The sequence below is a fragment of the Entelurus aequoreus genome, linkage group LG09 (genome assembly GCF_033978785.1).
Source record: "Entelurus aequoreus isolate RoL-2023_Sb linkage group LG09, RoL_Eaeq_v1.1, whole genome shotgun sequence".
Classification (NCBI taxonomy): domain Eukaryota; kingdom Metazoa; phylum Chordata; class Actinopteri; order Syngnathiformes; family Syngnathidae; genus Entelurus; species Entelurus aequoreus.
In genome coordinates this window covers 9,354,685-9,371,121 of record NC_084739.1, presented here as the reverse complement: position 1 = coordinate 9,371,121, position 16,437 = coordinate 9,354,685, and the positions used below count along the sequence as shown (strand labels likewise).

General features: G+C 38.7%; 1 protein-coding gene across 1 annotated transcript in view; it reads left to right on the top strand.

The window, feature by feature from the left end:
* LOC133657088 (calcium-activated potassium channel subunit alpha-1a-like) overlaps positions 1-16,437 on the top strand; it is a 626,717-nt gene that overhangs the window by 126,227 nt on the left and 484,053 nt on the right. Inside the window, 1 exon segment of the mRNA XM_062058010.1 lies at positions 12,297-12,464. Coding sequence (XP_061913994.1) covers positions 12,297-12,464 — 168 coding nt within the window.

Sequence of the window (16,437 nt, the reverse complement as noted above, 5' to 3'; positions counted from 1 at the left end):
CATTATCTAGATACCTTTGGTGCCCACTTTGGTACCAGACTTAACGTACATTATACGGGTTTGATCACTTTGAGACTGAGAGTCCCCCAACACTAATAACTACATAAAGCATAAATAACCAAATTATCTTAAGGGAGGAGGGCGGTGCCCCTTGTGACATGAGCGGATAATGATATAATGACTAAGTCTGGCTGTTTTAGGGCGAGTTTATCGGCATTGTTCTGGGGCGGAGGGAGGGTTTGGAATCAAATTAGGAAAATGGCAGCTGTGTCCATTGCCTTATCGTTATGAAATGTAATCCAATTTGATGAGACAATCCTGTTGAAATGGACAGAGCACCCTCTCGGGCTGGTGTGTGATAGCAATGTCTCTTTGAGCCCCGCAGAAAGTAGTATACTCACAAGTCTGGCTTGGGCTTCTTCGCCCGGGGGTCCGCTCTGTGCTGCCCATTGGTTGATTCCGCTTCTATTTGTATCCCGGTGCCAGTATTTTGGGGTTTAATCCATTTTGTGACGCAGTTCGACCACCGGAACAAATTCTCCTGTAGGAAATGAATCTAAATGATCCATTCCAGACTCAAACTGAAGGCAATGCTGAGGTCACATTTTAAATGTGTCTTTGTGGATCTTGCTCCACAGTCACTTTGATAACCCGGTTTTTGAGTCGGTCTGCAAGATGTTAGTTTGATTGATGGATTGAAACTTTTATTAGTAGATTGCGCAGTTCAGTACATATTCCGTACAATTGACCACTAAATGGTAGCACCCCAATAAGTTTTTCAACTTGTTTAAGTCAGGGTCCACGTAACTCAATTCATGGTATAAATTAGGGCTGCAACTAACGATTAATTTGATAATCGATTAATCTGTCGATTATTACTTCGATTAATCGATTAATAATCTGATAAAAGAGACAAACTACATTTCTATCATTTCCAGTATTTTATTGGGAAAAAAACAGCATACTGGCACCATACTTATTTTGATTATTGTTTCTCAGCTGTTTGTAAATGTTGCAGTTTATAAATAAAGATTTATTTTAAAAAGCCTCTGTGCATGCGCATAGCATAGATCCAACGAATCAATGACTAAATTAATCGGCAACTATTTTTATAATCGATTTTAATCGATTTAATCGATTAGTTGTTGCAGCCCTAGTATAAATATATACTATCAGCATAATACAGTCATCACACAAGTTAATCATCAGAGTATATACATTGAATTATTTACATTATTTACAATCCGGGGGGGAGGGCAGGCCCGGCCCTAACCAATCTGGCGTCCTAGGCAAGATTTTAGGTGGCGCCCCCCCACATCGGCTGTGAAGTGTATATACTCACAAGAAACCGAATAGCTTTGTCTTTGACCTTTTTTTTTACTTAAAGAAAGCAAATTAACAATCAGAATAGTTAACAAGATAAAAAAAAACATGGATAAATAAATGAATACAAAAAATAAAAAATGAATATATGAAATACAATATTTTTCACATACATAAACACAAAATAAAATGTGTCAACAAGTTGCATAAAATAAATAAAAAATACAATATAAATAAGGCACTGCACAAAACAAGATATCAAACCAGTATGACTTTAACAACTATATTACAAAGAAAGGGGATCCTACAGAGTTCTCTATTTGTGCTTTTTAATATTGCATTAACTAGAATGACTTACAAATTACTGTACACCAGGGAGTACTGTAATTACCTAACGTTACATTATTATTTTCCATAACAATTTAGCCCCCTCCACAATATTAACCCGACGTTAAAACAGAACTAGCTATTTATTGATTAGCAATTGCCGAATCATGTAACATTAGCTTAATGCTAAAAAGCCAGGTTACTATCACATTCTGTAACAGACAAATAATTTCATGTAGGCTAACGTTACCTACCTGCTACCTCTGTCTTTTTCTCGTTTCTCCTCTTCTTTTCTCTTTTTTCTTCCCTGGGCACCTGACAGTTTTGGCCGTTTTGACATCTTGTGTTGATTTTTTGATGTGGTGACGTCCAAAAAGAGTCATGATACGGGAAGGGAGGGGGCGCACCGTGCCGGGGGAGGGGGGCGTAATGTTGTAACCAATAATATTTCTATTAAATAGGCATTACTTTGCATTTTAATTAATGTGGGATTATTTTATGTATTTAGAAATAATAGTACCAACTTTTTATTTTTTATTTTTATTTTTTCCTCCAACATTTGTGGCACTGGCGTGGCGCCCCCTGATGGACGGCGCCCTTAGCATTTGCCTATACGGCCTATGCCACGGGCCGGCCCTGGGGGAGGGGGTTAGGTTTGGTTGATATCGCACTTCAGTCATCAACAATTATATCATCTGAGAAATGGACATTGACACAGTGTAGGTCTGACTTCGTAGGATATGTACAGTGAGCAGGGAACATAGTGAGCTCAGAAAGCATAAGAACAAGTATATACATTTGATTATTTACATTTGATTAATTACAATCCGGGGAGGTGGGATGTGGTGGGGGGAGGGTGTTAGTCTAGGGTTGTAGTTGCCTAGGGGTGTTGTTTTAGTGTGGTTTTGAAGGAAGATAGAGATGCACTTTCTTTTACACCCGATGGGAGTGCATTCCATATTGTAATAATAATAATACATTTTATTTATAAGGCGCCTTTCTGGGCACTCAAAGACACCGTACAAAATCACAACAATAAAATCAAATTGGATAAAAAAACCAACAACAACAAAGAGAAAAGAAAAGATGATTACAATGAATAAGCAGTCAGGAATAGGTGTGTTTTGAGTCTTGATTTGAAGAGGGATATTGAATCTAAGTTGCGAAGGTCTGGTGGCAAAGAGTTCCAAAGATGTGGGGCAGAGCGGCTGAAAGCTCGGACACCCATGGTGGACAGTTTGAATAAAGGGACAGTGAGATGGATGGAAGAAGAGGATCTTAGGGAACGTGAGGGCGTGGCGACATGGATCAGGTCAGAGAGATATGATGGAGAGAGGTTATGGATGGCTTTAAATGTGAGGAGAATTATTTTAAAGTGGATGCGATGTTTGATGGGTAGCCAGTGGAGTTGCTACAGAACAGGGGTGGAGTACTGGATTGAAGGGGTTCTGGTGATTATCCGGGCTGCAGAGTTCTGAAGAAGCTGAAGTTTGTGAAGTGACTTGTGAGGGAGACCAAATCTTGATGTGGCATAGAAAGAGAATGAGTTAAGACCTTTGTTAGATCGGAATCTGGGTTTAACGTGGTTTGTGGAGCTCCCCCTGGTGTTGTGGTTATGGCGGTCATTTACGTTCTGGAAGTAGTTTGACATGTACTTCGGTTTTTTACAGACTAGGCTCAGTGCAAGTTGTTTTACTCTGTCCTCCACCCTGAGCCAGCCCACTTTGGAGAAGTGGGTAGGAGTGAGGTGGGATCTGGGGTGGAGGTCTAGAAGTAACCTGACTAGCTTGTTCTGGGATGTTTGGAGTCTAGATTTGAGGGTTTTGGAGGTGCTGGGGTACCAGGAGGTGCATGCGTTTCTGGGGGCCTTCTCAGATTGCAAATGGAACCACCCCTAATCCTCTCCAAAAGTATCTTCATTTATCTTTTTAAGATGTGCATTGTTAAGTGTACCAATGGAGTAGAAAAACATGTTGACTTTACAGTCGTGGTGAAACGTTTACATACACTTATAAAGAACATAATGTCATGGCTGTCTTGAGTTTCCAATCATATCTACAACTCTTATTTTTTTGTGATAAAGTGATTGGAGCACATACTTGTTGGTCACAAAAAGCATTTATGAAGTTTGGTTCTTTTATGAATTTATTATGGGTCTACTGAAAATGTGACCAAATCTGCTGGGTCAAAAGTATTGTCAGGTTCAAACACTGATGACATTTATTAAACAGACAAGAAGCAAGGAATCATGCAGAGACAGAGTTCAATTTAGCTCAATGCGGAGAGACGTATTGGGCTGTACACTTAGTTACAGTTCCAACCTACGCTCTAAGGTCCAGTCCCACGTGCTCCTCTATTTATTTGGGAGGTCCCTGGTTACATCACTGAGGCTGCTTCTGAAGGAAGGGGGGTAATTTCAGCAGCCCCAGTTGGCCACAATAAATGATTATTCATGAAATGGAAATGTCAACATTATTAAGGACAAGCGGTAGAAAATTAATTATCAATCTACTTGTTCATTTACTGTTAATATCTGCTTACTTTCTCTTTTAACATGTTCTATCTACACTTCTGTTAAAATGTAATAATCACTTCTTCTTCTGTTGTTTGGATACTTTACTTTAGTTTTGGATGATACCCGAAATTTGGGTATCGAGCCGATACCAAGTCGTTACAAAATCATACATTGGTGCTAGTTTAAGTCCTCATGTGTCCAGGGACATATTTCCTGAGTTTATAAACATAATATACATTTTAAAAAACAAAGATTTTGTGATCCTAAAAAATATTGATGTAATCAGAATCAGAATAGTTTTTATAGCCATTGTTTGAGAACGGGTTCACAAACTAGGAATTTTTCTTGGTGCAATCGTGCAACATAAAACACATATAACACAGATTTGGTAATAACACGAGCTCTAACTGAGCTATCAGATCTTGTTATAGACTTAGAAAGGAATTCAAAGGAGTGACTGTTAGGAGTTATTGTTCATGTGCCTGATGGTCGAGGGGAAAAAACTGTTCAGGTGGCGGGAGGTGTGGGTCTGGATGGACTGTAGTTCATCATAGTAGTATCGACTAGATACGCCCCTGTACTTGGTGTCATTACAGTGGATGTTAGGTGTAGTACCGAATATGATTCATTAGTATCGCGGTACTGTAATAATACCGGTACACCGTACAACCTGTTGCGTCTGACCGGTCTTCCTCTCAGGGAATTAAAGTCACTGGTCAATCCCAAGTTCTTTCAGATGACATATATGCAGAGTAAGAAGGACCATCAAGACAGAATAGGAATATTATCAAGTTTTACTAAAGCTTTAGGAGACCAGTCCTACAGTCCGTTAGTAGCGGCATCTAGAAGCGGTCCGAAAATCAAACGGGAAGAAACAACTTATTGAATACGAAAATAGCCCCCACCCTGCTTAGAAAGGAATACAGCCTCGTTGTTATAGTACTGATATATCTATTTTTATATCTTATATTTTGTATTTGTGTATAGCCAAATAAAGTGATACTCCGTGCAATATTTGAGTATTGTTTTTAGTGTTATTTCTAATTAAGTCAGATAAGGAATATTTAAATTGCACTCTCAATTTGTTCTCATTATTGTCAAATTTGAGATATGATGGCTTTGTTAAGACATTTAAGAGAAATAATCAAGACATGAAAGAGACATACCCCACATCTTTGGAACTCTTTGCCACCAGACCTTCGAAACTTGGACTCAATACCCCTCTTCAAATCAAGACTCAAAACACACCTATTCCTGACTGCTTATTCATTGTAATCATCTTTTCTTCTCTATCTTTGTTGATGTTATCCAATTTGATGTTATTGTTTCGATCTTGTACGGTGTCCTTGAGTGCCCAGAAAGGTGCCTTATAAATAAAATGTATTATTGTATTATTATTATTATTATTATTATACATAAGATCTATTTTATTGCTCATACATCTCATTTCTTTCTCTTTAATTCTCCTTCAAAATAAATGAGACATAATTGAGATCAGTGGCATACATATATGAGCTCTCCTTAGTGTAAATAATAGCTGCTTTAAACATGACTGTGAATAAAGAAATAACTCTTAAAAATATATGCATTCTCCACAAATTATAATATTATCTGATTAGTCGACCAATCGTTAAAGATAATCGTAGACTAATCGACGAGTTGCAGCTCTAATAAAGAGACAAACTGCTGTTAAATCAGTAGCCGCCATTGAGCTTGAAAGGAATTGCAGTATTTCTCCAAAGATTCCTCATCTTTATGGATCCGCCCAGTGACATTTTGCATAAATCCCAGGGTTGTAAGAACGTTCCGCAGAAGAACGACAGTCCCTCTCCCGCATGAGCGAATTAGCATCGAAAGGCCGACCTCCTCACCCCCCAGGAACAATTAACTTAAAGAAGCATATGCGCGGAATGAAAAGAGCAAATATACATCATTCTTTCATTACCTCGCATCCACTCATTCCCACGCACGCACATGTAGCGTATAGCAGATGGACGCCATTATGGCGTGATGGCCTTTTCTTACCGCTCTTAGAGCTTTTTAGCTCATCATGGATGTGGAGATGCTTACTGGAGCCTTTACTGCTGAGTGAAAGTCATGTTGTTTTTGGACTTTGTATGTCAAAGTGTTTTATGCAAAGTTTTTGCAGTACTGCAGAGCACTCTTAGCTGTCATTTAGAGGATCTTTGACTTGCCATTTTGCAGTAGGTCCATCAGAACAACAAAGCCCTTCTGACATTTTGAGGATCTTCGAAAACATTTTTTTTGCAGTCGGTCCTAAAAAACAGTTGTGCACTCTGTATAAAGGATCTTCGACTAGCATTGGGTTTGTAATAGGTCCTTTAAAAACAGCAGAAACCTCCTGTCATTTAGAGGATCTTTGACATGCCATTTTGCTGTAGGTCCATCAGAACAACAAAGCTCTTCTGACATTTTGAGGATCTTCTGAAATTGTTTTTTGCAGTCAGTCCTAAAAAAACAGTTGTGCTCTCCTATCATACTGTATAAAGGATCTTCGACTAGCATTGGTTTGTAATAGGTCCTTTGAAAACAGCAGACACCTCCTGTCATTTAGAGGATCTTTGACTTGCCATTTTGCAGAAAGTCCATCGGAACAACAAAGCCCTTCTGACATTTTGAGGATCTTCTGAATTTTTTTGTCAGTCTGTCCTAAAAAAAACAGCCGTGCACTCCCATCATACTGTATAAAGGATTTTCGACTACCATTGGTTTGTAATAGGTTCTTTAAAAACAGCAGACACCTCCTGTCATTTAGAGGATCTTTGACTTGCCATTTTGCAGTAAGTCCATCAGAACAACAAAGCTCTTGTGACATTTTGAGGATCTTCGGAATTATTTTTTTCTGTCGGTCCTAAAAAACAGCCGTGCATTCCCATCATACTGTATAAAGGATCTTCGACTAGCATTGGTTTTTAATATGTCCTTTAAAAACAGCAGACACCTCCTGTCATTTAGAGGATCTTTGACTTGACATTTTGCAGTAGGTCCATCAGAACAACAAAGCCCTTCTGACATTTTGAGGATCTTCGGAAACATTTTTTTGCAGTCGGTCCTAAAAAAAACCAGCCGTGCACTCCCATCATACTGTATAAAGGATCTTCGACTAGCATTGGTTTGTAATAGGTCCTTTAAAAACAGCAGACACCTCCTGTCATTTAGAGGATCTTTGAGTTGATATTTAGCAGTAGGTCCATCAGAACAACAAAACCCTCTGACATTTTGAGGACCTTCTGAATTTTTTTTTTTGCAGTCGGTTATAAAAAAACAGCCGTGCACTCCCATCATACTGTATAAAGGATCTTCGACTAGCATTGGTTTGTAATAAGTCCTTTAAAAACAGCAGACACTTCCTGTCATTTAGAGGATCTTTGACTTGCCATTTTGCAGAAAGTCCATCAGAACATCAAAGCTCTTCTGACATTTTGAGGGTCTTCTGAAATTGTTTTTGCAGTCAGTCCTAAAAAATAGTTGTGCTCTCCTATCATACTGTATAAAGGATCTTCGACTAGCATTGGTTTTTAATAGGTCCTTTAAAAACAGCAGACACCTCCTGTCATTTAGAGGATCTTTGACTTGACATTTTGCAGTAGGTCCATCGGAACAACAAAACCCTTCTGACATTTTGAGGATCTTCGGAACATTTTTTTTTGCAGTCGGTACTAAAAAAACAGCCGTGCACTCCTATCATACTGTATAAAGGATCTTCGACTAGCATTGGTTTGTAATAGGTCATTTAAAAACAGCAGACACCTCCTGTCATTTAGAGGATCTTTGACTTGCCAATTTGCAGTAGGTCCATCAGAACAACTAAGCCCTTCTGACATTTTGAGGATCTTCGGAAATTTTTTTTTGCAGTCGGTCCTAAAAAACAGTTGTGCACTCCCATCATACTGTATAAAGGATCTTCGACTAGCATTGGTTTTTAATATGTCCTTTAAAAACAGCAGACACCTCCTGTCATTTAGAGGATCTTTGACTTGCCATTTTGCAGTAGGTCCATCAGAACAACAAAGCTCCTTCTGACATTTTGAGGATCTTTTGAATTTTGTTTTTTGCAGTCGGTCCTAAAAAAACAGCCGTGCACTCCCATCATACTGTATAAAGGATCTTCGACTAGCATTGGTTTGTAATAGGTCCTTTAAAAACAGCAGACACCTCCTGTCATTTAGAGGATCTTTGACTTGCCATTTTGCAGTAGGTCCATCAGAACAACAAAGCCCTTCTGACATTTTGAGGATCTTCGGAAAAAAATGTTTGCAGTCGGTCCTAAAAAAAAACAGTTGTGCTCTCCTATCATACTGTATAAAGGATCTTCGACTAGCATTGGTTTTTAATAGGTCCTTTAAAAACAGCAGACACCTCCTGTCATTTAGAGGATCTTTGACTTGCCATTTTGCATTAGGTCCATCAAAACAACAAAGCCCTTCTGACATTTTGAGGATCTTCGGAATTTTGTTTTTTGCAGTCGGTCCTAAAAAAAACAGCCGTGCACTTCTATCATACTGTATAAAGGATCTTCGACTAGCATTGGTTTTTAATATGTCCTTTAAAAACAGCAGACACCTTCTGTCATTTAGAGGATCTTTGACTTGACATTTTGCAGTAGGTCCATCGGAACAACAAAGCCCTTCTGACATTTTGAGGATCTTCGGAAAAAAATGTTTGCAGTCGGTCCTAAAAAAAAAACAGTTGTGCTCTCCTATCATACTGTATAAAGGATCTTCGACTAGCATTGGTTTGTAATAGGTCATTTAAAACAGCAGACACCTCCTGTCATTTAGAGGATCTTTGACTTGCCATTTTGCAGTAGGTCCATCAGAACAACAAAGCCCTTCTGACATTTTGAGGCTCTTCGGAAAAATTTTTTTTGCAGTCGGTACTAAAAAAACAGCCGTGCATTCCCATCATACTGTATAAAGGATCTTCGACTAGCATTGGTTTGTAATAGGTCCTTTAAAAACAGCAGACACCTCCTTTCATTTAGAGGATCTTTGACTTGCCATTTTGCAGTAGGTCCATCAGAACAACAAAGCTCCTTTTGACATTTTGAGGATCTTCGGAATTTTTATTTTGCAGTCGGTCTTAAAAAAACAGTTGTGCTCTCCCATCATACTGTATAAAGGATCTTCGACTAGCATTGGTTTTGTAATAGGTCATTTAAAAACAGCAGACACCTCCTGTCATTTAGAGGATCTTTGACTTGCCATTTTGCAGTAGGTCCATCGGAACAACAAAGCTCCTTCTGACATTTTGAGGATCTTCGGGATTTTTGTTTGCAGTCGGTCCTAAAAAAACAGCCGTGCACTCCTATCATACTGTATAAAGGATCTTCGACTAGCATTGGTTTGTAATAGGTCCTTTAAAAACAGCAGACACCTCCTGTCATGTCGAGGATCTGTTTTTAAATTTTTTTATTAATCAGTCCAACAAAATAATACACAATAATACCATAAAAATACAAATACAATTCCAATTCCAAACCCAGCAACATTCAGAATAGCAATCAACAGAGCAATTGACAGAACACACAAACAAGACACAAAACAATCCAAAAGTAGTCAAACAAAAATGAATAATATCAACAACAGTATCAAGTATTAATACAATATTAATACGAATTCTAACATAGAAGTGATTAGAAATCCCTCATTTACATTATCATCACAGCCATTTATAACAAATTTAATAAAAACATTTAATAAATGATCAATGGTGTCACAGTGGCTTATTGAGGATCTTTGACCTGCAGTCTGTCCTTTACAAAAGTCGAACATTCCTATCGTTTGGGGGATTTTTCCTGAAAAAAACCCCAGCAGTGTGCTCCTCTCCGATAGAGGATCTTTAACTGCTATTTTTGCTTAAGATCATCAGAAACAGCAACGTGATCCTGTCATATAAAGGATCTTTGAATAGCATTTTGGACAGTTGGTTCGTAAATATAGCTGGTTCATATGTTGAACCAATGATCTTTGATGAGCATTTTTTTGCGGTAGGGCCTTAAAAACAACACCAGATTGAAGATATAAAAACAGCAGAGCACTATAGGGTCTTTGACTAGTGTTGGTTTGTAGTCGGTCCTTAGAAACAGCAGGGGTCTCCTGTCATACAGAGGATCTCTGACTAGCATTTTTTTTCTTCCAATATTTATTTGAAAACAGCAGAGCATTTATGCCATATAGCTCACTCCTGTAATACTTTATACTGGATCTTGGTCTAGCAATGGCTTGTACTTGGTCTTTTAAAAACAGCAGAATGCTCCTGTCATATCGAGGATCTTTGACTTTTAGTCTGTCCTTAATAACATAATAATACTCCTATCATATGGATAGAACAGGGTGCTCCTGTTAGATAGAGGATCTTTAACTGGTAGTTTTACAGAAGTTCATCAAAAACAGCAAAGCAATTCTGTTATATAGAGGATATTTGAATAGCATTTTGGCATTTAATGGACTCGTGTTACACAGATTACCTTTGATGAGCATTTTTTTTGCAGTAGGGCCTTAAAAACAACAAGTTGCTGTTGTCAGATTGAAGATCTTTGACAAGTGTTCTTAAAACAGCAAGGCACTCCTGTTTTATAAAGGATCTTAGACTAGCGTTGGTTTGTAGGCCTTAACAACAGTAATACATTCCTATCATATGGTGGATGATGATGAGTGTTGGTTAGTAGGAGGTTCTTTAAAACCAGCCAAGGTCTCATGTTATATAGAGGATCTCTGACTAGATTGTTTGCAGTAGTTGCTTAAGAAAACCAAAGCTTTTCTGTCATGTTCTGTTTAAAATCTTTTGATGAGCATTTTTGCATTTGGTCCTTAAAAACCAGAAGTTAATAACAAAAGTCGTATAGTCAAAAATACGATGATCTCTGACTGGCGTAGGTCATCGTGTTAAAATAGAAAAACTAAGTCATGCTTGTAGTGGAAATTGTTTTAATAAAGTAGTCAAACAAAATAGTTTTTCTTAGATTGACTTGAGAAGCTCGAGCATCGCAAAATAGCAAAGTATGTACAGTGTTTCCCATAAACTGCCAAGATACCTGTGGCGGTGGGGGCGTGGCTATGGGCGTGGTCACCATGACATCTTCGAGTAATTTGCATAATTTACTACAATGATATGATTTTCTCTAAAAAGGCTCAAAAAATGTATACTTACTAATTAATAATAACAGTTTTGTTTTAAACGTCCATCCATCCATCCATTTTACAATATAATTACAGCACTTTATGTACATATTTACATACAGATTTCAACAATATTCACTGAAATATATTTATTAATTGTGGTTCTTACAAAAAATATATTTTATAAAATATAAAAGCTAAAATGTCTCTTAAAGCTCTGCCCCTTTAATTAGTGCATACTAAATCATTTAACTTTAGCCTACTACTACAACCATATTATTTACCAGCAACATAAAGTGAAACAGAGGCAGAGGTGTCCTGCCACAGTCAGTAACAAATAAACAGAAAACAGTAGTGGTCAAATACAAATAAGGCAACAAGAAAAGTATCCTACACTTCTCTTTTGTAAAGTAAATCTGAACAGCCTATATGGGCATCTACATCAACTATATGATTTGCCTGAGAAGCTGGACAGGACTTAAAAAAATAAAAAAATCTATTTGTGGCGGACGTAATTTTTTCGTGGCGGGCCGCCACAAATAATTGAATGTGTGGGAAACACTGATGTAAGGAGTACGTAAGAAGAAGAGAGATGCGTAATTCTTTATACGCTGAATACAAGGTGGAAAGGAGGGAGTAGGCTCAGTTTGGAGGGGGGTGAGAGCATATGACGCAACTCAGTGGAAAGTGCCCACACTGGGAACGAAGGTGTATTGTTAAATGAGCAACAAGATGGGAGAAGAGATACCTTCAGTGAGTCAATGCGGACAAGGTCACACAGGCCAGAATATGCTTTCCACACGGCACTCTTGCAATTTACACAAATGTACACGCATGTTTCCCAACACACTCCTCATTAGGGATTTTTGTAGAAAATCGATTTTTTTGAGAACGATAATTTGCTTGAAATTTCCTGTCAAATTAGATTCATGATTCTCTTGCGTTGAAAATGCACGGTGATCCTTAACAGACCTGTGTTTGTTTTGCAGGAGGCTCAGAAAGTGAACAACCCTGCCAACAACCAGGCAGCAGACAAGGCACTAAAGAATCCTGATGAAAAGGAGGAGGTCCCGATCAGCGAGGTGGGATGGATGACTTCGGTCAAAGACTGGGCCGGTGTCATGATCTCTGCTCAGACGCTCACCGGCAGAGTTCTGGTAGGTGTTTGATTTCTTTTTTTTTTTAAAGCTGAACTCCAAGAGCAATGAGTGAAGTGCAGCACTTTGGTCTTTTCCTTGGACAAGCTTACTTTTCACTCACAAGTTGGCTCTAAATGAGTCGAGCGACGTTAGCCCACGGGGAGAATTTAACGCTGAACATGCAAATCAACTATGATGTCGTGTACAACTTTAATCAATCTGGTATACCGTATTTTCAAGACTATAGAGCGCACCAGAATTGACCCCCTTGGACACGGTTTGCTTTGTTTATCAGGTGTGAATACAATAGTCGTGTACAACATTAATCAATCTGGTATACCATATTTTCAAGACGGTAGAACGCACCAGAATTGATCCCCTTGGACACGGTTTGCTTTGTTTATCAGGTGTGAATACAATAGTCGTGTATAACTTTACTCAATCTGGTATACCGTATTTTCAAGACTATAGAGCGCACCAGAATTGATCCCCTTGGACACGGTTTGCTTTGTTTATCAGGTGTGAATACAATAGTTGTGTACAACTTTAATCAATCTGGTATACCGTATTTTCAAGACTATAGAACACACCAGAATTGACCCCCTTGGACACGGTTTGTTTTGTTTATCAGGTGTGAATACAATAGTCGTGTATAACTTTAATAAATCTGGTATACTGTATTTTCAAGACTATAGAACGCACCAGAATTGACCCCCTTGGACACGGTTTGCTTTGTTTATCAGGTGTGAATACAATAGTCGTGTACAACTTTAATCAATCTGGTATACTATATTTTCAAGACTATAGAACGCACCAGAATTGACCCCCTTGGAAACGGTTTGCTTTGCTTATCTGGTGTGAATACAATAGTCGTGTATAACTTTACTCAATCTGGTATACCGTATTTTCAAGACTATAGAACGCACCAGAATTGACCCCCTTGGACACGGTTTGCTTTGTTTATCAGGTGTGAATACAATAGTTGAGTACAACTTTAATCAAGCTGGTATACCGTATTTTCAAGACTATAGAACGCACCAGAATTGACCCCCTTGGACACGGTTTGCTTTGTTTATCAGGTGTGAATACAATAGTCGTGTATAACTTTAATCAATCTGGTATACCGTATTTTCAAGACTATAGAACGCACCAGAATTGACCCCCTTGGACACGGTTTGCTTTGTTTATCAATGTGAATACAATAGTCGTGTATAACTTTAATCAATCTGGTATACCGTATTTTCAAGACTATAGAGCGCACCAGAATTGACCCCCTTGGACACGGTTTGCTTTGTTTATCAGGTGTGAATACAATAGTCGTGTACAACATTAATCAATCTGGTATACCGTATTTTCAAGACTATAGAACGCACCAGAATTGACCCCCTTGGACACGGTTTGCTTTGTTTATCAGGTGTGAATACAATAGTTGTGTACAACTTTAATCAATCTGGTATACCGTATTTTCAAGACTATAGAACGCACCAGAATTGATCCCCTTGGACACGGTTTGCTTTGCTTATCAGGTGTGAATACAATAGTCGTGTATAACTTTAATCAATCTGGTATACCGTATTTTCAAGACTATAGAACGCACCAGAATTGACCCCCTTGGACACGGTTTGCTTTGTTTATCAGGTGTGAATACAATAGTCGTGTATAACTTTAATAAATCTGGTATACCGTATTTTCAAGACTATAGAGCGCACCAGAATTGACCCCCTTGGACACGGTTTGCTTTGTTTATCAGGTGTGAATACAATAGTCGTGTATAACTTTAATCAATCTGGTATACCGTATTTTCAAGACTATAGAACGCACCAGAATTGACCCCCTTGGACACGGTTTGCTTTGTTTATCAGGTGTGAATACAATAGTTGTGTACAACTTTAATCAATCTGGTGTACCGTATTTTCAAGACTATAGAGCGCACCAGAATTGACCCCCTTGGACACGGTTTGCTTTGTTTATCAGGTGTGAATACAATAGTTGTGTACAACTTTAATCAATCTGGTGTACCGTATTTTCAAGACTATAGAGCGCACCAGAATTGACCCCCTTGGACACGGTTTGCTTTGTTTATCAGGTGTGAATACAATAGTCGTGTATAACTTTAATCAATCTGGTATACCGTATTTTCAAGACTATAGAACGCACCAGAATGTACAGTAAGCTGCACCCACTGAATTTAAGTATATATTTTTTTCTCCACATATTAGCCACACCACAGATATGTTGTGAAATTAGTTATTTACACAGAAATATTTTGTAAATCTTTATTTACATACCTTGATTGTCTCCAAACGGTTTCTGTAACACGGCAGTAAAACGGCTGATCAAACAAAACAGAAGTCATCTTCATGGACCCACTCAGCCACTCAGTTAAGCAGACTCAACAAGTGAATTACGAAACTGAAACAATACAAAAATGAATGCCATTGTAAGTTAAGAATCCTAACAAAGACACTCGTAAACGTGTTAGCATATTAGCTAATGCTAGCGACGTTGGCTTCATTACTTTATGATAGCGCGTACAAATATGCATGCAACCACACCCTGCGGACATCATGGGACGGTTTACTAAGTAATAGTTGTTTTAGTTATATTTTAAAACTCACAAACGTTGCTTGGAGTGATGAATGGAGAATCCGTAGGAGTATAAAGGCTGTGGACGACTAGAAGACGGAACGGCACTTGCATTTCTGGTCAAAGTCAAGGCCCGCTGGTCGGATCTGGCCCGCGAATGAATTATCTATGGGCCCCCGGGATGATATTTGATTAGTATTATAACCGGCCTGCAGGCCACAGCCGCCTGCTGCTGTTTTGGATGCACCAATACTCCATTAGTGTTCTGCGGCGTCTGCCATTGCGAGTTATGTCGGCGAAAAAGTTGACTAAACTCAAGCGTATTTAAAAGAGCGGTGTTGTACTGTGCAGGGGGGCGTATGGTCTGTGACGTAAACACGCTGTGCAACACCTAAACAGTTCGTGCGAAACGTGAGCTTTGACTACTGTTAATTAAACGAGGCAAGTTTCATGTCTTCCTTTGAGCGATATTTCCCGCATCTACTTTGTTTTAGCAATCAAGAATATTTCCGTTGTTTTTATCCTTCTTTGTGGGGACATTGTTGATTGTCATGTCATGTTCGGATGTACATTGTGGACGCCGTCTTTGCTCCACAGTAAGTCTTTGCTGTCGTCCAGAATTCTGTTTTTGTTTACTTTGCAGCCAGTTCAGTTTGAGTTTCGTTCTGCATAGCCTTCCCTAAGCTTCAAAGCCTTTTCTTAGGGGCACTCACCTTTTGGTTATTTTTGGTTTAAGCATTAGACACCTTTTTACCTGCACACTGCCTCCCGCTGTTTCCGACATCTACAAAGCAATTAGCTACCGGCTGCCACCTACTGATAGCCGAGTATTACACGGTTACTCTGCCGAGCTCTAGACACTCAACAACAACACATCATTTGCAGACTATAATTACTGGTTTGCAAAAAATATTCTCAAATCCCTTCACTGGCTTCCTGTCCCACTCAGGATTGAATACAAAGTCTCCCTACTAACCCACCAATGCCTCCATGGAAATGCCCCCCCTCTACCTCAAAGAACTGCTCACCCCCAAATCCTCCACACGACACCTCCGCTCCGGACAGGCTAACCTCCTCCAACGTCCGAGGACAAAGCTACGAACAATGCTCCGCTGCTCCCAGTCTGTGGAACGTTCTCCCTGACCACCTGAGGGCACCACAGACTGTGGACGCTTTTAAAAAAAGCTTAAAAACCCTTCTTTTTAAAAAAGCCTTTTTTTTAGATATATGCATACTAGTTCTAGCTATTAGGCTGTTCGAGTTTTTATTATTTTTAATTTTTATTATCTTTTTATTTTAATTTATTGTAATACACTGTAGCACTTTGAGGTTGTTTACTCAATGTAAAGTGCTTTTTACAAATAAAATCTATCATTATTATTAGGGATGTCCGATAATGACTTTT